Raw genomic sequence first — 21,179 nt, forward strand, 5'->3', positions numbered from 1 at the left:
TTGTATCTCGATTTCAGTGGTTGGTTATAAGGGCACTGACATATGCATCTGCCCATAGAATGAAATCAAGACATAGGGCAGTTCTAGTACTTCAGCTGGCCTCCTGTGCTCAGCTATTTTGCTCCAATCTCCCATATTGGAGAGATTGTTCATATTTCTTCTCTCTTCTTCATATTTCTGAACTTCATATAAACAATTCATACAGAATATGCTCTTTTGTGTCTGTTCTTTTTCACTCAATATTATGTCTGTGAGATTCATCCCTGGAGTCTTTTCCATTGCTATTGCTGTGTAGTGTTCTTTTGGGTGAATTACCATAATTCATGTATTTATTTTATTATAGAAGGATGTAAAAAGTTTTTGGTTATTATGAATAACAGACAGAGTGCTGTGTTGTTATCATAGCTCACTACAATCTCAAACTCCTGGGCTCAAGGGATCTTCCTGCCTCAACCTCAGTAGCTGGAACTACAGGAGTGCCCTGCCACACTCGTCTAGTTTTTCTAACTTTTGTAGAGATGGGTGTCTCTCTGAAGAGAGACTTGCTCAGGCTGGTCTTTAACTCCTGGTCTCAAATGATCCTCTTGTCTCTGTCTCCCAAAGTGCTAGGAGTACAGGTGTGAGCCACCGTACCCCACCTATGAACATTCTTATATATGTCTTTTGGTGAAAATATACACTAATTGCTATTGACTACACACCTAGAAGTAAAATGGTGAAATCATAGGGAATATACATGTTTAACTTGAAAAGAAAGTTTTCCAGAGTAGTTGAAACAATTTATACTTCTATCAGTATATGAAAATTCCGGTTGAGCTACACTGTTGCCCACAACACTTGGTATTGTCAGTTGTTTTAATTTTAGCCAATTTTATGGATGCTTAATAATATCCCATTTGCTTTTTATTTGCATTTTCTTAATGAGTATGATGATGACCACCTTTTCAGGTGCTCATTAGCCATTTTGATATCCTCCTTTGTGAATTGCCTGTATCCAAGTATTTTGCCCATTAAAAAAAAGTTGTCTATATTTTTCTTATTAATGGGCAGAAATTCTTTAAATATGCTGGATGTAAGTCTCTTGTAAAAAAAAAATACAGTATGTATTGCAAATATATGTATCGTAAAAAAATGCTTCCTAAATATTGCTGAATGAATGAATAAATCTAAAGTGTGATCTCCCGGGGACCCAGAAAGCCTGGGCCTTGGAGAAACAAGGCATTGCCAGTCTCAGAGCTAGCACTTGGCAAACGGATTATTTCTGAGCCTCTGTTCTCAAATCTGTAAAATGGAGATACGACACTCCCTACATAGAGTTGCAGTAAGCATCAAATAAGATAATGCACCTAAATATTTAAGGTAATGGTTATCACATGTGCCCTCTTCAAGTTAAGATGAGATCACCCACGTTGCTATTCCCCATGCGCATGCGCGGCAACCAGACCCAGCTACGCGTGCGTTGAGTGCTCGACCGGAACCCTGGCCGGGGCCGGAGGTAAAGGGGGCGGGACGTCCGCAGTGCGCCTGCGCCTTGAGAGACCGTGAGTCGTGGGGGCGGGACCGCGCAGGCGTGCGTAGAGCCCAGACTCTGGAGCATAAACAAGAGTGAGGACGGGATGAGGCGGCGGTTGATCCCGGGACGGCAAGCGGCAGCGACCGAGGCGACGAGCGGGGCCCGGCACCGACCCTGAGCGCACCCCGACCCGCCCTCGTGGGCGCGTGCCCCCGGTCGGGCCGATACGCCCGCCCGCCACGCGCCCAGCCATGAACCTGGCGAGCCAGAGCGGGGAAGCTGGCGCTGGCCAGTTGCTCTTCGCCAACTTCAACCAGGACAACACGTAAGGCCGGGCTGGGGTCGGGCCTACGGGGGCGGCCTCGCTGCCTCGTGCCGCCCGGAGCTCGCGCCGAGTTCGGCGGGGTCGCAGGCTAGGCCTCCTGGCGGGCAGCGACAGACAGGAACGTCCCTGGGGGCGGGCCCGGGACACGGAGGGAGGGATGTCCACTGGGAGACCTTCTGGCGCTGCCCTGGTGCTGAGTCCTCCAGGCGGAGGACGTGATGGGGGGCAGGGGGGCGTATTTTCATTTGCTGGCAAGGAGGCTCTTTCTTCAGATCTCACTTACTATAAAGTCAGATTAGAACTTTGTGCCTTGGCCTGTGGTCCTGGCCGCCTGTGGAGCGGTGCGAGTAGGTTGCTTCCTTTTCTCCTGCTCTCCCCCAACTCTTTCTCCTCATCAAGCCCTTCTTGTCTCATCATCTTGGGACCCTTTCCGCCTCTTTCGTTTCCTTTTTTTCCTTTCTCACTGTTCCTTTTGGCAGGTAACTTTGTTGTTTTCTGCTGGCAAGGAACAAATTTAGCAATAATCCTGGCATCCGACCTGGAGAAAAAACTAACCTAAGGAGACACGTTAACAGAAGTACATGGTCTGGTGCTTCAGGAGGTGGGTCGTCATTAGTGCAAGAGAACCTTAATGCCAACCTTGGGCTCTCTGAACGTTGTCTCAACCGGTATGGGTTGGTGTCATTCTTCATATGCTGCCTCTGATGACCTGTGAGGATATGTAAAAGATGAGGTTTCTGAAGAATGAAGATGAGTTATAGGGCTGGAAGGTAGGAGAGCCATCTTGGGAAGTGAACAAGAGGAAGTGATGTAAGAGGAGGAGTGGGTCATTTGGCATCTTACTAAGTAGTTGGTTGAATGTTACTTTACTGGCTGAAAGGAATTAACAAAGTAGAAAATGAAATTTTTTTGATTAATTAAAGTTAATTTAGAATGGCAAACACCCAATCAGTGGTATGTGGTGGGTGCTCAACAACACTTTCCCAAAGTTGGGAAACTAGTGACAGTGGGGCTGTACTGAAAGTTGCCAGGGGCCAAATCACCTATTCCAACTACAGATGAGAAACGGAAGTATACAGACTTTCAGAGCTTGCACATATGATTAGTACCAGAATTGTCAAGAGTGGAATTAAGTCTCCTGAGCTCTTCCAGTGTTCTCTCCACTTTGTCATGCTCTTTTTTTTCTGCCTCCAGAGTAGGATTCTGAAGGCAGTGAATTTAGAAATCATAGTGTAGCAATTTTTAAAGATTAAAACTACCAAATACTGGCTCAGCACCTGTAACTCAGTGCCTAGATCGCTGGCCACATACACCGATGCTGGCAGGTTTGAATGCTGCCCAAGCCTGCCAAACGACAGTGACAACTACAACAACAAAAATAGTGGGGCAATGTGGCGGGCGCCTGTAGTCCCAGCTACTTGAGAGGCTGAGGCAGGATAATCGCTTAAGTCCAAGAGTTTGAGTTTGCTGTGAAGCCATGGCACTCTACTGAGGGTGACAAAATGAGACTCTGTCTCCAAAAAAAAGAGGAAAACTATCAAATACTATAGTGTTCTATGTGACCAAAACCAGCAACCAGTTCAGACCAGTTCAGACTGGTCTGAACCAAAAACAGTTCAGACAACCTGTTGCAGATTGTTATAGTTGGTATAGACAGTGTTAATCCAGGTAGGGAAGAGGAAATTCTAAAGCAATTATGATTTAGTATTTAAGCTCTTAGTATTCTGAGACCAGTAAAGAATGGTTGTATTACGGGATTTTATGCCTTGTATTAGTTAGAGAATTTCCAAAATATTTTTCAACACTTGTTTTTTGCTACCTGTTATTTTTATTATTTTCTTTTTCTTTTTATTTTTTTTTTATGAAACAGAGCCTCAATCTGTCGCCCTGGGTAGAGTGCGATGGCATCACAGCTCACAGCAACCTCCAACTCCTGGCTCAAGCGATTCTCCTGCTTCCACCTCCCAAGTAGTTGGGACTACAGGCACCTGTCACAACACCGGGCTATTTTTTGGTTGCAGCCATCATTGTTGTTTGGCAGGCCTGGGCTGGATTCAAACCGGCTAGCTCAGGTGTATGTGGCTGGTGCCTTAGCTGCTTGAGCCACAGGTGCCGAGCCCTGTTATTTTTATTAAAAATCAAACCTAGGGAAGCATTTCAGTTGGGCTACCAAGTTCCTTATATAATACATGTCAAACACCGTCACTCCATTTGGCCTGAAAGAGGACCTTTTCACAGTTGGAAATTATTTGCTTACCTATTGCCCTGTGAGTCCTGAAGTTATTAGTTAAAGAGATTTATGTCATAATTTTCACTTGCCAAAGAGACATAATATAAACATAATTTGGAATGAATAGTAAGTTAGGATTATAGTGAAAGTTTACTGGATTAAATGTAATTTGTCTTAAATCTATTCTTGAAAGAAATACAAAAGTTCTTGGGGAAAGGTTTATGGTTTTTTTCTCACCCTTCTCATCCAGAATTTAATAGAGGAGTATAATTTTTAACAAGACAAAGAATGTTGGTCTAAATTAACATTTACTGTATTAAGTGAGAAAATTTGGAAGCCAGTTTGTTTAATGAAATATATGTATATTATACCATCATTTCACTTTGTCTTTTAAATGCCTCATGACACAATATTCATTGCATACCAAGCTGTAACTGTCCACCTTTCTTCTTGTACTAGTAATATGATTTCAAATGTTGTATTTTTTTCATGGTTCTTATCCTAAAAGTATGTAGTTTTATTTACTTTTTACCATTTTTTTCCCCCACCTAGAGCAGTGAAAAGGGCACCAAGAGCAGCTGGTCCCCGTCGTCTCGCTGTATCCTGGTTTCTGAAAGTAACACCTTGGAAGGCTTTGTGGGAGAACTTTGTGGCTTTTTTCATTTGAAGTTAAGCAATTAATAAGTGGCAGAGTATCACTTCAGTCTTAAATGGAAATATTAGGGACTAAATTTTTCCACTAGATACCACAGCTTTTGGGAAGTTAGTGATGTGGCAATGTGTGTTTTAAATGTCATTTCTAGAAGGGATAGAAGAGAGGACTTGACTTTCCAAGCCTGTTTATAGAATTGATGTTACGAAGTGTCTGGCGATATTAGGAGAATCTCTCTAAATGTATTGCTTTCTTCCACTTTGTCCCTTCTAGTGCACAGCATTGTTTGGGGAAAGTACTGACTGCTTGCCTCTCCTCCCTCTCCTTGTGTAAATCAAAGATGGTTTTTAAGGATCCTTTAACCTTAAAGTTTTAGGTCATTCTGCCTGCTGTGCAGATGTTTGAGGAGAGCAGGAGATCATTTAGAAAAGATTATCCAATGGTAGTGGCCAGTGGAAAGGAGACTAGTCATCAGGACTTATGTGACCCAATGTGCATGCATGATGCATTCAAAGGAAAGGTTACATGACTCCCAGGTTCTGTCTTGGTTTCCAGTGAATAGTGATAACATCACGGGAAAAAAAATTAGTGACGAATTCGGTTCAAGGGGAAAAATGAACCATACTTGGGATAATAATGACATTGAAAGTCCTTAGGGATATCCAGGTGGAGCTTTGGGATGGAAAGGATGTGAAGGGGATGCAGGGGGTTGTTGATACCCTAAGTGAGGGTGCCAGGGCCTGCCAAGTCTTGGCTGGCAGCCCCAGTTTGGGTTGCTTCCTATTTACAGTGTTGGACTGTTCCTCCCTCATAGTCAAGTATGCCTCTTTCAGGAAGAAGACAATGAAAAGGGAGAACCCTTATAGACTAATGATTGGGAACATGGCGGAGAAAAGACAAGGGAGTTAAGAAAAACATTAGGGCCAGGCACGGTGGCTCACACCTGTAATTGTGGTACTCTGGGAGGCGGAGGAAGGAGGGATGCTTGAGCTCAGGAGTTTGAAACCAGCCTGAGCAAGAGCAAGATCCCATCTCTACTAAAAATAGAAAAAGTAGCCAGGTATGGCAGGCGCCTACAATCCCAGCTACTTGGGAGGCTGAGGCAGGAGGATGGTTTAAATCCAGAAGTTTGAGGTTACTGTGAGCTGAGCTGACACCACTGCACTCTAACCTGGGGCAACACAGTGAGACTTTGTCTCCCCTCCCCCCCCCAAAAAAAAACAACTCAGTTTCGCATTTTCTTTTTTTTAGTGGAAATTACTGTCTTTTAGATGTTGAATGCTCAGGTTGAATTTATTGACAAAGGCTTTTCAATTAAAGATGGTGGATCAAAACACAGGCATTTATTTTGGCTCCATCCCAAAACCTTAATAAAATGTCAAAAAGATATTTTAAAAGGCTTAACCTGTAGGGTGGGGAGAATGAGAAAGGAGGTTGTAGCAACAAAATTTGGAAGCTAGCACGTGGTAAAGGAAGCTGGATGTCAAATTGCTAATAGAGAAAGCAGAGAACCAGCCTACTTGAAACTGCAGAATCCCAGATAGGCTCAGGAGTTGGCAGACCAGGGCATACCTAGAAGTATGGGGAAAAGGGGCACGTAAGATAAAAATAAAGAGGAGTGGTTCACTGTGTGTTTAAGAGACACTCCCTCATTCTTCCTCCCTAGCAAGAAACATGCTAGTCTCTGGAAAGGGTAGAACAGGGGCTCTGGATTTGAACACCAGACACAGCAGAGTGGGGAGGTCATAGTAACGTAGGGGACTGTAAATTGGTTATAATTTGCTAGTTTTCCCTTTATCAGTAAGAGATCCCATTGTGTTAACTTAAAAACCACATAAACATTTGTTGACAGTAAGATTATTTATTAGGGAAAATCTCATCTGTTACTCTGCTTCTCCCATTAATATGTCTGCCATATGGTCAGGCTAATCTTGAGTAATTATTAGAAGCACAGTCTCCAAAGGGTGTGTGAAATTGATTGGTGTTGAAATGAAAATATCAAATCTATTTATGTTTAATGTAATTCTTTTAAAAGGCCTGTCTTTATTAATAAAGTATAATATAGTATTATAGTATACTATATATGTATATCTCTCAAAAAAAATTGGAACATTTTTGTGTCCATTTCTTACTGGTTGGAATGCACAGTTTTGTAGACTGGGTAAAATTCTAGCTGAGGTATTTATTTATTTATTTATTTTGGAGACAGAGTCTCACTATGTCACCCTCCAATAGCGCTGTGGTCTCACAGCTCACAGAAACCTCAAACTCTTGGGCTTAAGCGATTCTCTTGCCTTAACCTCCCAAGTAGCTAGGACTACAGGCACCTTCCACAACGCCCAGCTATTTTTTTGTTGCAGTTGTCATTGCTGTTTAGCAGTCCCAGGCCAGGTTTGAGCCCACCTGCCTTGGTGTATGTGGCTGGCTCCCTAACCTCTAAACTATGGGCGCTGATCCTAGCTGAGGTATTTAATATGCTAAATCAGTTTCTGAATATCTAAAACAACAAACTTGATTGACAGAGCCCAGTTTTAAATACATTCTACCCCTATGGAGCTCAACTGAGAACCTGAGGTCTCAAAACTTAAAACCAGGTTCTGAGGCTCATTAATTTTGCCCAGGAGAGAGGCCTTCTCTAAGCTTATTTTATACATAATGCTAATAAGCTTGGTAATTTGGTTTCCAAGTTAACAAGAAGTTAGAAAAAGGGAGAATGGTCACTAGGAAGATTAACAACTGGCAGCAAAATAAAAACAGAAAAATATTTTTACAACAGCACTCCAGTATGGCCATTTGCTGTGGTGTACATGAAACCCTCAACTCAGAATAATCTGTCATCCCTTGTTTAAGAACATAGGAAAGAGGCCGGGCATGGTGGCACTCTGGGATGCCCATGCAGGTGGATTAGGTTTGAGACCAGCCTGAGCATGAGCAAGACCCCATCTCTAAAAATAGCCAGGCATGTGGCAGGCATCTGTAGTCCCAGCTACTTGGGAGGCTGAGGCAAGATAATCACTTGAACCCAAGAGTTTGAGGTTGCTGTGAGCTGTGATGCTGCAGCACTCTATCCAGGGCAACAAAGTGAAACTCTATCTCAAAAAAAAAAAAAAAAAAAGAGAGAAAACATAGAAAAGTATGCAATGTAAGGATTTGCCTTTTAATCAAAAATGGTGGATGGAGGAGGTTGGTGCTTAAAAAATAGCAATCTTTAGTTATCTGGAAAATATTTTCCTGTCAGTTTCTTAAGACTTCTAGTTTACTGAGATTTGTTTTATTTTTAGATTTCTGGATATTCTTGTGTTTTTTTTTTTGTTGTTATTCTTTTATTACTTTTCACAATATTTACAGGTAGTAATACTTAATTCATTTATATAATTGATATAATTAATTGAATATAGTGAAGTAATTTTTGCAAAGAAAAAATAGATGGTAGAGTTTTTTCTATTCTTTTATGCTCCTAAGATGAACCAATGCATTTTTAAATATTAATAGTGACTATAGCAACTCCCTTCTTGGAATATTTCTTTCACATATGTGTGAAAATAGTTGGAAAAATCAAGCTTTTAATAGATAACCTGATCATTAAAATAGCTCTAATCTTAAGGTGCAAATACTCAAAAGTATGAAATGTCTGTCTTCATTATTTTCCAGTCTTCTGGTTTATCTACTTGTTTTCATGTTCTCCCTGATGTTAAAAACAAAAATGATCCTAGTATCTGATTCTTTCCTTGTCCTATTGTTTCCTGCTTCATTCTTTCATCCTTTTCTGAAAAACTGGACTTTCTGTCTCCCTTGGTCAGTTGCATTCTGGCGAGAGGTTATTTTCTCTGATCAAGATTTAGTGTCACGATCCCCTGTGCTAGAAGGTCTGTGAGCTCTTGAGTTCTTTGAGCCTCTTAACAGAAGCAGTGGTGTTGGGTGATTAATACAGAATCTTAAACATGAGTCTCTCAGGACGGATCCTTTGCTTTTTCCTTAAAAGCCAACAATGTGGTCTTCTGATTCCAGATTCTAAGTTAGCTTTTTGGTACATTTCTTTTCTACCCTATTTCTCAGCCATAGCACAATGTAAGTGATGGAGCCATTGTTGATAAAGGCTTACTGATAATTACCTGCCTAATTGTAAATATTGTTGTTTAAAATTTCAAATACAGGCTTATTTTAGCTTTCCAGCTCTCATACAGACTGTGCTTGTATATCACGTCACTCAAAATGCCATAGTTTTGTTTTGAGGGAACCAATAATTTAGAGCAAATTCCTTTCATTTGTATCTCAGACTTTAAGGTTTTATAGAGTTTTTTGTTTTTTAAATATTCCCAGCTTTATTGGAATATAATTGACAAAATTATATACATTTAAGGTATGTCATATGATGTTTTGGCATATGTTGCGAAGGGATTACCACAGTCAAACTAATTAATGTCAATCACCTCATAGTTACCCTTTTTTGTGGTGAGAACACTTAAGATCTATTATGTTAGCAGATTTCAAGTGTAAATACAATATTTATTAACTTTCATTGCTAGAAGAAAGTTGTATAGGTTTTAAATAATATTGTCTGTATTTCATTGACCTTGTAACATCTTGTGCTATGCACCTGGTACAAACAATGTGAAATTCTATTTTCTGTGCTAATTTTTGGTAGGCATGGACAGTAACTGGTAACATGAGAGCTAGTTTGTGCATTATCACTGTCAACATGTATCAGCTCTTATTTCTGAATTTGGCTTTTTTGCAGGTCCCTAGCTGTTGGTAGTAAGTCCGGTTATAAATTTTTCTCCCTTTCTTCTGTGGATAAGCTGGAACAGATCTATGAATGCAGTAAGTGCTTGCTTTATTTTTCTGCTTTTTAAAAAAGACAAATTGTACTTGAATTGGAATGCAGCCTTAAACTCAAACAATGTGTTTGATTTCTAAACACCCCTTGACCAGTCCTCTGCTTCCACCTTAATCTTCCCTAAAGGTGAAAACTAGCAAGTCTGTGGATGTTCTCACAGATCTGTTTGGGTATTTGCATACATACAAATGTATATATAGAAGGAGTTTTGTTTTATAGGTGATCTTTTCCAGTACTTCACATCGTAGTATATGTATTATCCTGTAATTCCCCCCTTTTTAATGCCATTTAAACCATTTAGATTAGTCATAAAGGACTTCCAGAAAACAGAAAATTTTATAATCCCTGTAGAAATGATTTATTTTCTTGAGTTCATTTCATGGCATCTGAATAGCCTGGGTGTCTGGCATTGTGGAAAAGTGGGTAGGCCGTGAGTTCTGCCTTTTTGCTCACTCATGAAGATGGGTTACTTCATCTCTGGGCCTCAGTTCACTTTTACTTTTTGCAAAACAGAAATAAGTCTTCTCTTAAGATCATTGCCAGGATTAAAATTTTGTATGTGTGTACTCAACAATGTGTAAAACAGTCCTTGCAGAATAAATTAGTAGTAGGTGCTGTGAGTCTCCATTGAGACTGTTTGGAAGGCTCTGGACTCTTCCCTCATACATAATTTTTCATTAAGTTAATTGTAAATTCACGTGCAGTTGTATGAAAGAATACGAAATCCTTGTACCCTTTGCCTAGTTTCCCCCAATGGTAACATCTTCCAGACGATAGGAAAATATCACAAGCAGGACACTGACATCCATCTCTCCTGTTCACTCGTATCAGGTATTAATTGTACTCATTTGTGCATGTGCGTTCTGTACAGTCTAACACCTGTGTGGATTCTTGTATCAACCAAGATCGAGATCCTAGGGAGTTGCAGCACCACAAAGATACCTCCTGTTACCGTTTTTTAATGGCCTGGCCTCCCTCCCCCTACCGCCATGCCACCCTACCCCTAATCCCTGGCAGCTGCTACTCTGTCGATAAATGCAAGTATATAACCTTTTGTGACTGACCTTTTTCAGTCAGCATAATTCCCTGGAAACTCATCTAAGCTGTTGTGTGTGTTAAGAGTTTGTTCTTTACATTAGCACAGAATATTCCATGCCTTTATGTGCCACAGCTTGTTTTTTTTTTTTTTTAAAGCAGGATCATCTAGTACTAGGGTTTTTGTTTTTGTTTTTTTTTTTAGATTTTATTTTATTTATTTATTTATTTAGTTTTGTGTGTGTGTGGTTTTTGGCCGGGGCTGGGATTGAACCGGCCACCTCCGGCATATGGGACCGGTGCCCTTCCCCTTTGAGCCACAGGCGCCGCCCGTGCCACAGCTTGTTTAATTTTTCCCCTGTTGAAAGACATTATGGACTGATTCCAGTTTTTGGCTTTTTTCAAATAAAGCTGTTATTTGTATACAGGTTTTTTTATGTTTGTTTATTTGTTTTGAGACAGAGTCTCACTTTCTTGCCCTGGTAGAGTGCCGCAGTGTCATAGCTCACAGCAGTCTCAAACTGTTGGGCTCAAGTGATCCTCTTGCGTCAGCCTCCTGAGTAGCTGGGACTATAGGTGCCCACCACAACACCCGGCTGTTTTTTAGAGATGGGATCTGGCTCTTGCTCAGGCTGATCTCGAACACATGAGCTCAAGCGATCCACCCGCCTTAGCCTGCCAGAGTGCTAGGATTACAGACATGACCCACTGCACCCAGCCAGCCCCAGATCAGTGATTCTCAACCTGTGGGTCACATCAATGTTCCTGACTCATGGTTCCTGCTGGCTGGCTGAGACTATACTCCATTTTTTGTCTTTAGACTTGCCTTCCAGTGCTTTCGTATTCTTTGATGGCACCCTTTAACTGTATTAAAGGGTGATGGCACCCTTGAGAACCACTGCCCTAGATTTTGTGTACAGGTTTTTGTGTGGCCCTAAGTTTTCATTTCTCAGAGATAAATGCTCAAGAGTGCAATCCCTAGGTCCTATAGTAGTTACATGTTGAGAAATTGCCAAACTGATTTCTAGGGTGTCTGTACCATTTGACATTCCCAGAAGTAATGTATGAGAATCAAGTTTGTATGTAATGTATGTAATCAAGTTTGTCTGTGTCTTTGCCAACATTTACCATTATCATAATTTTTTTCAGCCATTCTGACAGGTATGTGCAGTGCTATCTCACTATAGTTCTGTTAATAATTTGTTTCCCTAATGACTAATGATGTTGAAAATCATTTCCTTCTTATTTGCCATCTGTGTATCCTCTTTAGTGAATTGTCTCTTCATGTTTTTGCCGACTTTTGTGTTTTTGATGTTGAGTTTTGAGTGTTCCTTTTTTGGGGTGGGGGGGGACAGTCTTACTCTGTTGCCCCAGGCTAGAGTGCCATAGCATCAGCCTGGCTCATAGCAACCTCAAACTCCTGGGTTCAAGCAGTCCTCTTGTCTCAGCTTCCTAAGTAGCTGGGACTATAGGTATCTGCCATAATACCGGCTATTTTTTTCTTTTTTTTCTGTTGTGTGTGTGTGTATAGAGGCAGTCTCACCTTATCGCCCTTGGCATCACACAGCTCCCAGCAACCTCCAACTCCTTGGCTTAGACGATTCTCTTACCTCAGCCTCCCTACAGGTACCCGGCACAACCCCTGGCTATTTTTTTGTTGCAGTTTGACCAGGGCCAGGTTTGAATCCTGCCACCCTCAGTATATGGGGCCGGCACACTATCCACTAAGCCACAGGTGCTGCCCCCCTTTTTTTCTATTTTTAGTAAAGACAGGATCTCACTCTTGCTCAGGCTGCTATCACTTGAGCTCAAGCATTCCTCCTGCCTTGGCCTCCCAGCTAGGATTACAGACATGAGCTACCACGCCCAGCCTTGAGAGTTCTTTCAGGGGTCCTCAAACTATGGCTTGCGGGCCACATGAGGTGGTGTGATTGTATTTGTGCCCATTTTGGTTTTTTACTTCAAAATAAGATATGTGCAGTGTGCATAGGAATTTGTTCATAGTTTTTTTTTTTAAAACTATAGTCTGGCCCTCCAACGGTCTGAGGGACAGTGAACTGGCCCCCTGTTTAAAAAGTTTGAGGACCTCTGGTAGTCTTTGGCCAGATAATGTGGCTTGTAAGTATTTTCTCCTCCTCTGCATGTAATATTTCAAACAAACTCGGGCCTTCCCATGGCCCTGACCTAAGTTTAAGAATCTTTTTTACAGGGATTGAGGAGTTCAGTGGTCATAATATTACTCTTTTTTTTATTTAGAGTCACCCTCGGTAGAGTGCTGTGGCAGCACAGCTCACAGCAATCTCCAACTCTTGGGCTTAGGTGATTCTCTTGTTTCAGCCTCCCAAGTAGCTGGGACTACAGACGCCTGCCACAACACCCGGCTATTTTTTATTGCAATTTGGCTGGGGCTGGTTTCAAACCCACCACCCTCAGTGTATGGGGCTGGCGCCCTGCTCACTGAGCCACAGGCATCGCCCCCTAATATTTTTCTTATAATTAGTTGTACTGTAATGTGGGTTCAGGGAGTTAATCTTTATCACTTTAATTATGTACAGTAGGTTTTAGGGAAGTGGGTTTCCTCATTATTGACAATGCTAGTATTTCCTTCCTAAGTTTTATCAACTTTGCTTGCACTATGGTTTGGTGTTACATTTTGAAATTCTACTTTTCCTACTGATACCTCTTTTTTTTTTTTTTTGGTTTTTGGCCAGGGCTGGGTTCGAACCCACCACCTCCGGCATATGGGACCGGCACCGCCCCCTACTGATACCTCTTGAATGAGGAGGTTCTTTGAGTTAATGTGAATAGTCATCTCACGTTCACTCCTGTTTCTGTTCACTCAGTGTACATTTACATGCCAGCCCCACTCTTAACTGCTGGAGAGCAGTATTCAGAAAGCTCCTACTCATGACACTTGTTTTAGAATGTAGGAGGACCAAAAGTAAATATATTTGTGTCAAAAACAGGCTTGGGATACAATAGCAAGCGCACACACAAGACTTAGATAACTCCCTGATGACATGAGATGAAGACACTGGGGGAAAGTCATTTCTGGCAGAGCACAGTGCCTCACGCCTATAATTTTAGTGCTCTGGGGGGCAGAGGTGGGTGGATCGCCTGAGCTCAGAAGTTCAAAACCATCCTGTAACAAGTGTGAGACCCCGTCTCTACTAAAAATAGAAAAACTAGCTGGGTGTTGTGGTGGGTGTCTATAGTCCCAGCTACTCAGGAGGCTGAGATAAGAGGATGGCTTAAATCCAAGGGTTTGAGATTGCTGTGAGCTGTGACTCTACCTAGGGTGGTAGAGTGAGACTCTGTCTCAAATTTTTAAGAAAAGTCATTTCTTTTTGCCAATTACTTGGAATTGTGGAATTCTGGCCCACCAGGAAGTCAGGAGCCTTTCAGGCTCCTTCCCAGGCCCTGGCCTCCTCTCTTATTGGTGGAGTGTGTCTAACTCTCCCCAACTATCCCTTTCTTCTTGTTGCCAGCAAAAGCAAGCACCCAGGCCCTTTGTAGGGAGCAGAACTCTTATAGTCAGTGTTCCTGACTCATGGTTCCTGCTGGCTGGCTGAGACTATACTCCATTTTTTGTCTTTAGACTTGCCTTCCAGTGCTTATTGAATCTTCCCGAGAGCCTTTCCTCTACGGTATAGGCTGGAAGGTGTGATCTGGATGATAAAATAGATAGGAACTAGAGCTGCTTTATTTCAGGTGGGTGTCAGTGTTCCTGAGGGTCTCCGTACTGGCTGCCTACCACCCATGAGCCCACGTGGATTGTTTCCTGCAGGGTATTTCTTTGAAGAAGATAGTCCTATCACTGGAAAAAGGGTTCCTTGGGCCTTTTACAAATGACTGAAACATGGGTGGTGCCTGTGGCTCAGTGGGTAGGGCGCCAGCCCCATAATACAGGGGGTGGTGGGGTTGAACCCAGCCCCAGACAAATGGCAAGGAAAAAAAAAAATGACTGAAACATTTAAGTCTGTATCCAAATTAGGTGCCTGAATTGTACTGTTAAATTGTTGATGTAGTCTCTATAGTCATCCAGTAGTACTTTCCCCCACCCATTGGAGGCCCAGCACTTATAAAGCATGTAAGGATACCAAAATCTGCTCTTTACTATCCTCAAACTGAAGTTTATTTACTGGCTTTTAGTGCCTCATTTTTTCAGAGGTCTTTGGTGAAACAAAATACTCTGTCTTGGTAGTATCTTTTAAAAAGAGTGTATATTTATTGAGCAACATAGTAAGGTGATATATCAATTTCTATGTTATTTGTGAAGTATGGCCCTTAAAAACAGGTGATAAAGCTCAGCACCTGTAGCTAAGTGAGTAGGGCGCTGGCCACATACACCAAGGCTGGCAGGTGCAAGCCTAGCCCGGACCTGCTAAACAACAATGACAACTGCAACCAAAAAATAGCCAGGCGTTGTGTCAAGTGCCTGTAGTCCCAGCTACTTGGGAAGCTGAGGCAATAGAATCGCTTAAGCCCAAGAGTTGGAGGTTGCTGTAAGCTGTGATGTCACAGCACTCTACTGAAGGCAACACAGTGAGACTCTGTCTCAGATAAATAAATAAATAAACAAATAAACAGATGAAATGGGCAAAGAACATTTTGAAAGTTAGTACTGATGCTGTATTGTTGTGTTCCTAGAACATCTATTTTTTTGTCTTTCACATGCTTTTGTTGAATAGAGAAAAGACTCACTTAGAAAACTTTACTGAATGTCAAGATTGTTTTCTAGCATTTTTCTGCAGGTAGACTCCGAGCAAAAACATTTATTACTTCATGTTTCAATATTTAGTTAGACTTAGTATTAGCTCATACCCTCATAACTCTGAATAATCCATCATAAAATCAGATCATTGCTATCAGCCACAGTTGCTACTACAGAAAGAATGAGCCAGATCTGGTTTTAGAGAAAAACGTGATTGTCAACTACTTATTCTTCTTTCATTTATTCAGTAAAACAAAACAAAACAAAAACCCTTTGCCTAGCAACATTGGAAGATACAGTAAAATCTCTGTAAGTTGACCACTGGAGGGACTGTAACAAACTGGTCAGCATATGGAGGTAGTCCGCATTAGGAGCCAGACCTACTGTACTGACATGTCTGTGAAAATTAGGTCACCTTAAGGAGGTGGTCAACTGTAGATGTTCTGCTGTATTTTCTTTTTATACAATTAGAACTTTGAACTTGAAAGTTGCAAGAACTCCCAGGTAATGCTTTGCCCGTTTCTTATGTATGCCCTATATTTTTACTGTTCTTTATCTCTGTATGGATTTCTTGTTTTAAAGACATAAAATTCACAATTATGTGGTCTCTCTTTCCTAAAATATTACGGCAACAATATTCTGTGCTGTTAGGCAAAGTAAATGAAGGATATGGATTTATTATTTGTAAAATACCACAGAAGTTTAGAAGTTGGCTTTTTCAAATTCTACGTTGTGTATTTTCTTTGCTTTTTCTGAGCTAGGAAAACATAACTTAAGCATTTAATTCTGAAACTCAATGGAAGCAGACTGTTCTTTAACTCAGCAGAAATGACTAGAACGTACGTTGAGTATAGAAATGCATCCATTGACATATAACACCTTTTTTTCAACCTTCTTGCCTAACCGAGAAACTAATCATCATTTACTTTACGGGCTATCATCTGCATTTTAAAGTATGAGAAATGGTGCTTTTTCGCCTTATTCCTATTTGACAGGCCAGGCACTGGGTGGAATGTTAATTTCAGTGAGATTTATAGTAATGCATCATACAGAGGAGAATCTCTTCTAAGCTTTCTCTGGATCTGGTGTGATGGAGCCTTGGGCTCCTAACTTAAATCCTGGAGCTTGAGGCACTTATGGAAGTGGATTATTTATTGGCTTCACTCTTACCTTCCCACTTAAGGAGTTTTATCATTGCTAGCTATACACAGTGTTAACAGAAGCAAAATAACATCTTCTTAAATCAAGTAATTAGTTGCTTAAATTTTAGGTAGTCAGTCTCTTAAGAAGAGCGTTTGGCAGAAACTGTGGTGGAAGCCACCTAGAGTGAATCTTGAAAGTGTGGCCTTTGACATTAGAGGTCACTGAAGTTTATGTTCAAACTTTCTGTCAGCCTGAGTGCTTCCTAGAAACCGTGTCCTGGTAACATGCCATCTTGAATAATTACACAAGTGCAGCCTAGTTTCTTTTGCTTTTCCTTGATTGTAATGTTGTTCACTTAACCAGCCTGATTCATTGTTTTCATGGGAGGCTAAATGGTCTATGCTTCAGTTGAGTGGAAAGTGATTGTTCCGGGTATGTGGAGTCCATGTATGTTTAAATGTTCTTTTGAGTGTAATATAAAAATGTTAGAGCTTCTTGAAATAATGCAGTAGAAAAATGGCAATCAATCGAAATCACTAACAACATATAAAATTAGATTGCTTTAGGAGAAGTGTATTTCTTTCTGAACAAATCTTGGCAAATTGGTTCATAAGACTAAAAGGGCACTTGGCACTGAGTTCTTTTGCATTGTGGTTACTGCTGCTTTTAAGTATGGACAAAAATGTGTTCAAATCATTCATCTGCCTTTTCCAGAGTGCTAATGCTTTTTCTGGTTACTGACTCCTTTGGAAATCTGATGGAAGTTACAGATATTTCCTCCAGAAAACTCGATATTTACCATTATTAGTAGTTTTAGAGACTATTGAAGCCTACCGGTGGACATGTGGTCTTTGTGATCTACACTGACACTTTGTTTCTGTCCTGTCTCTGCCCATGTTCTTATAGGTGGCACAACTTGATATTCAAAGTCCCCTGCTGGCTCGGCGCCTGTAACACAGTGGTTATGGCACCAGCCACATACACCAAATTAATATATTTTAAAATCTTAGATTCTCTCAGCTCAGCGCCTGCGGCTCAAGCGGCTAAGGTGCCAGCCACATACACCTGAGCTGGCGCGTTTGAATCCAGCCCGGGCCCGCCAAACAACAATGACAGCTGCAACCAAAAAATAGCTGGGTATTGTGGCAGGCACCTGTAGTCCCAGCTACTTGGGAGGCTGAGGCAAGAGAATTGCTGAAGCCCAAGAGTTGGAGGTTACTGTGAGCTGTGATGCCACGGCACTCTACTGAGGGTGACATAGTGAAACTCTGTCTCAAAAAAACCCCAAAATGCACAAAGTCCCCTGCTACCTTACTTCACATACTTCTTGCATTAGATACTATTAGCCAAAGTTTAAATTTCTGCAGTAGGCTGCATAACGTTTTTTAAAACTACTTTTTAAAATGTAATTTATGTACTATAAAATAAATTTACCACTTTATAGTATACAATTCAGTGGGTTTTACTGTGTTTGCTAAGCTGTGCAACCTATCATAATCTAATTTTAAAACATTTTTATCACCCCCTCAAAGAAACCCTGAGTCCATTAGGAGCCCCTCCCTGCTTCCTCCCATCTACCTCCCAACATGCCCTGCACAACTGCTAATCTGCTTTCTGCCTCTATCAATTTGCCACTGTGGACCTTTCAGATAAATGGAATCCTATATGACTGAATTTCATTTAGAGTGTTTTCATAGTTCATCCATGGTATGGCATGTATCAGTTTTTCATTTCTTTTTATTGCTGAATAATACTATGTCTTGTTCATCATTTGATGGACATTTAGGTTGTTACCATTTTGTGGCCATTGTGAATAATGCTGCTAGGAAACCTAACAAGTTATTGTGCCTGCATATGGTACCTAGAGGAGTGGAATTGCTGGGTGAACATCTTTGTTTTGCCCACTTGTTGAGTACACCCCTATAAGATGAATTTTTAGAGTTGGAAATACAGGATCAACAGATAACCATATTTTAAAACTGATAGACATTGATTGCCAAGTTGCCCTTAAAAGTGATAGTACCAGTTTATGTTCTATTAACAGAGCACTATTTCCCACACCCACCAATGCTAATTCGCATTATGGCCAATCATCATGGCTCATGCCTGTTACCCTAGCACTCTGGGAGGCCAAGGTGGATGGATTGCTTGAGCTCAGGAGTTCGAGACCTGCCTGAGAAGAGCAAGACCCCATGTCTACCAAAAATAGAAAAACCAGCTGGGCATTGTGGTGGGTGCCTATAGTCCCAGCTACTTGGGAGGCTGAGGCAAGAGGATGGCTTGAGCCCCAGAGTTTGAGGTTACAATGCCACGGCAGTTTACCCAGGACAACTGAGTGAGCTCTGTCTCAAAAAAAAAAAACATTTTCAGGAATTGGAGTTTTTTTTGTTTTTTGAGACAGAGCCTCAAGCTTTCGCCCTGGGTAGAGTGCTGTGGCATCACAGCTCACAGCAACCTCTAACTCCTGGGCTCAAGCGATTCTCCTGCCTCCACCTCCCAAGTAGCTGGGACTACAGGCGCCTACCACAACACCCAGCTATTGTTTGGTTGCAGCCATCATTGTTGTTTGGCGGGCCCGGGCTGGATTCAAACCCGCCAGCTCAGGTGTATGTGGCTGGCACCTTAGCCGCTTGAGCCATAGGCGCTGAGCTGAGAGAATCTAAGATTTTAAAATATATTCATTTGCTGTAATTATTAACAATTCTTAAACCAACTGAAACTAACCTCGTGTGTGTGTGTGTGTGTGTGTGTGTGTGTGTGGGTGGGTGGGTGGGTGGGTGGTCATTTGCTATTTGCCTGATTCTGTCCTTTACCTGTTTTTCTGTTGGGTTACTTGTCTCTTACTCATTTAAAGCTAATTAGCCAGTTGTTAATGGGGTGTACTTTTTTCTTTCTTTCTTTCTTTTTTTTTTTTTTTTGAGACAGTCTCACTCTGTTGCCCCAGCTGGTGTGCTGTGCTGTTAGCCTTGCTCTGCTTACAGCAACCGCGATCTCCTGGACTCAAGCAGTCCTTCTGCCTCAGCCTCCCAAGTAGCTGGGACTACAGGCTCCTATCACAACACCCAGCTAAGTTTTCAATTTTTAATGGAGACAGGGTCTCACTTAGCTGAGCCTAGTCTGGAATCATGAGCTCAAGCAATCCTCCAGCCTCAACCTCACAGAGTGCTAGGATTACAGGCTTGATCAACTGCACCTGGCTGTAAATATTTTTTTCTTGACTGTCATTTGCTTTTTGACCTTGTTTATGGTTCTTTTTGCCATTCTAAAGTCTTGATTTTTTTTTTTTTATACTCAGATATATTGGTCTTTTTTGTGTAAGGCTTCTGAATACTAGAAAGATTTCTTACTAAAAACATTTTCTAATGTTGTCTTCTAATACTTTTATGTCATGTTTTCCATTAAGCACTTGATCCTCCAGGAGCTTATTTGATGTAAGAAATCTTCCACTTCTATTTTGTGACCAGAAAAGACATTTTTCCTATATCCTTATTTATTTAGAGGGCTTAGTGGAGTATTTAGGGGAAGACTGTCAAGATGAGTTCTCTTCAAAACTTTAGTAAAGAAAAAACAGTTGAGAGCTGGTTGCAGTGTTGTGTAGTTCCAGCTACTCAGGAGGCTGAGGGAGGGATCCCTTGAGCCTAGAAGGGGGCTACAATGATGACACTGGACTCCAGCCTGGGCAGAAAGAAGATCCTGTCCCGTCTCTAGGGGAGAAAATAGAAAAATATTATTTAAAACTAAATGACAGAAAGATAGTATTTATTGTGGATGTGGAGAGAAGGGAACACTTTTACACTGCTGGTGGGACTGCAAACTAGTACAACCTTTCTGGAAGGAAGTATGGAGAAACCTCAAAGCACTCAACCTAGACCTCCCATTCGATCCTGCAATCCCATTACTGGGCATCTACCCAGAAGGAAAAAAATCCTTTTATCATAAGGACACTTGTACTAGACTGTTTATTGCAGCTCAATTTACAATCGCCAAAATGTGGAAACAGCCTAAATGCCCACCAACCCAGGAATGGATTAACAAGTTGTGGTATATGTATACCATGGAATACTATTCAGCCATTAAAAAAAATGGAGACTTTACATCCTTCGTATTAACCTGGATGGAAGTGGAAGACATTATTCTTAGTAAAGCATCACAAGAATGGAGAAGCATGAATCCTATGTACTCAATCTTGATATGAGGACAATTAATGACAATTAAGGTTATGGGGGGGTGCAGAAAGAGGGATGGAGGGAGGGGGGTGGGGCCTTAGTGTGTGTCACACTTTATGGGGGCAAGACATGATTGCAAGAGGGACTTTACCTAACAATTGCAATCAGTGTAACTGGCTTATTGTACCCTCAATGAATCCCCAACAATAAAAAAAAAAAAGAAAGATAGTATTTATTATATACAGGTGGTAGCTGTCTTCCATTTCCCATAATGGGGCAGGATCAAGTTGAAACGGAGAACTCCATGCTGGAACTTTGTATCTGGAAGCCTCTGCCTCCATATACGGTGGGGGGTGGGTGTAGAGGCAGACTGACCTAGGCAGCCAAGGTATTGGAGTAGTTCACAGGCCAGACCCTTGTGTTTTTAAAGCTAGATACACTTCAGATCCTTTGGCATTAAGAGAAATGAGAAGATTACAGTCTACTGCACAGAGGGGCCAAGGCAGAAGAAATCCTAGAGAAAGATCTAAAGGTGTAAGAGTAAGAAAAAATAACTTCTCAGGT

General features: G+C 41.4%; 1 protein-coding gene across 4 annotated transcripts in view; it reads left to right on the top strand.

The window, feature by feature from the left end:
• Nucleotides 1-1,525: 1,525 nt before the first annotated feature.
• Nucleotides 1,526-21,179, top strand: part of WIPI2 (WD repeat domain, phosphoinositide interacting 2) — a 41,662-nt gene continuing 22,008 nt past the window's right edge. Inside the window, exons 1-3 of one of the 4 annotated variants that reach the window (XM_053555756.1) lie at nucleotides 1,560-1,838; nucleotides 9,459-9,541; nucleotides 10,302-10,388. In XM_053555756.1, coding sequence (XP_053411731.1) covers nucleotides 1,765-1,838; nucleotides 9,459-9,541; nucleotides 10,302-10,388 — 244 coding nt within the window. In that variant the 5' untranslated portion in view covers nucleotides 1,560-1,764. Of the gene's footprint in view, nucleotides 1,839-2,420; nucleotides 2,440-9,458; nucleotides 9,542-10,301; nucleotides 10,389-21,179 lie in introns of those variants that run through there. The other 3 variants (XM_053555757.1, XM_053555758.1, XM_053555759.1) reach the window with 3 other exon arrangements.

This window comes from Nycticebus coucang, chromosome 12 (assembly GCF_027406575.1).
Source record: "Nycticebus coucang isolate mNycCou1 chromosome 12, mNycCou1.pri, whole genome shotgun sequence".
Lineage (NCBI taxonomy): Eukaryota > Metazoa > Chordata > Mammalia > Primates > Lorisidae > Nycticebus > Nycticebus coucang.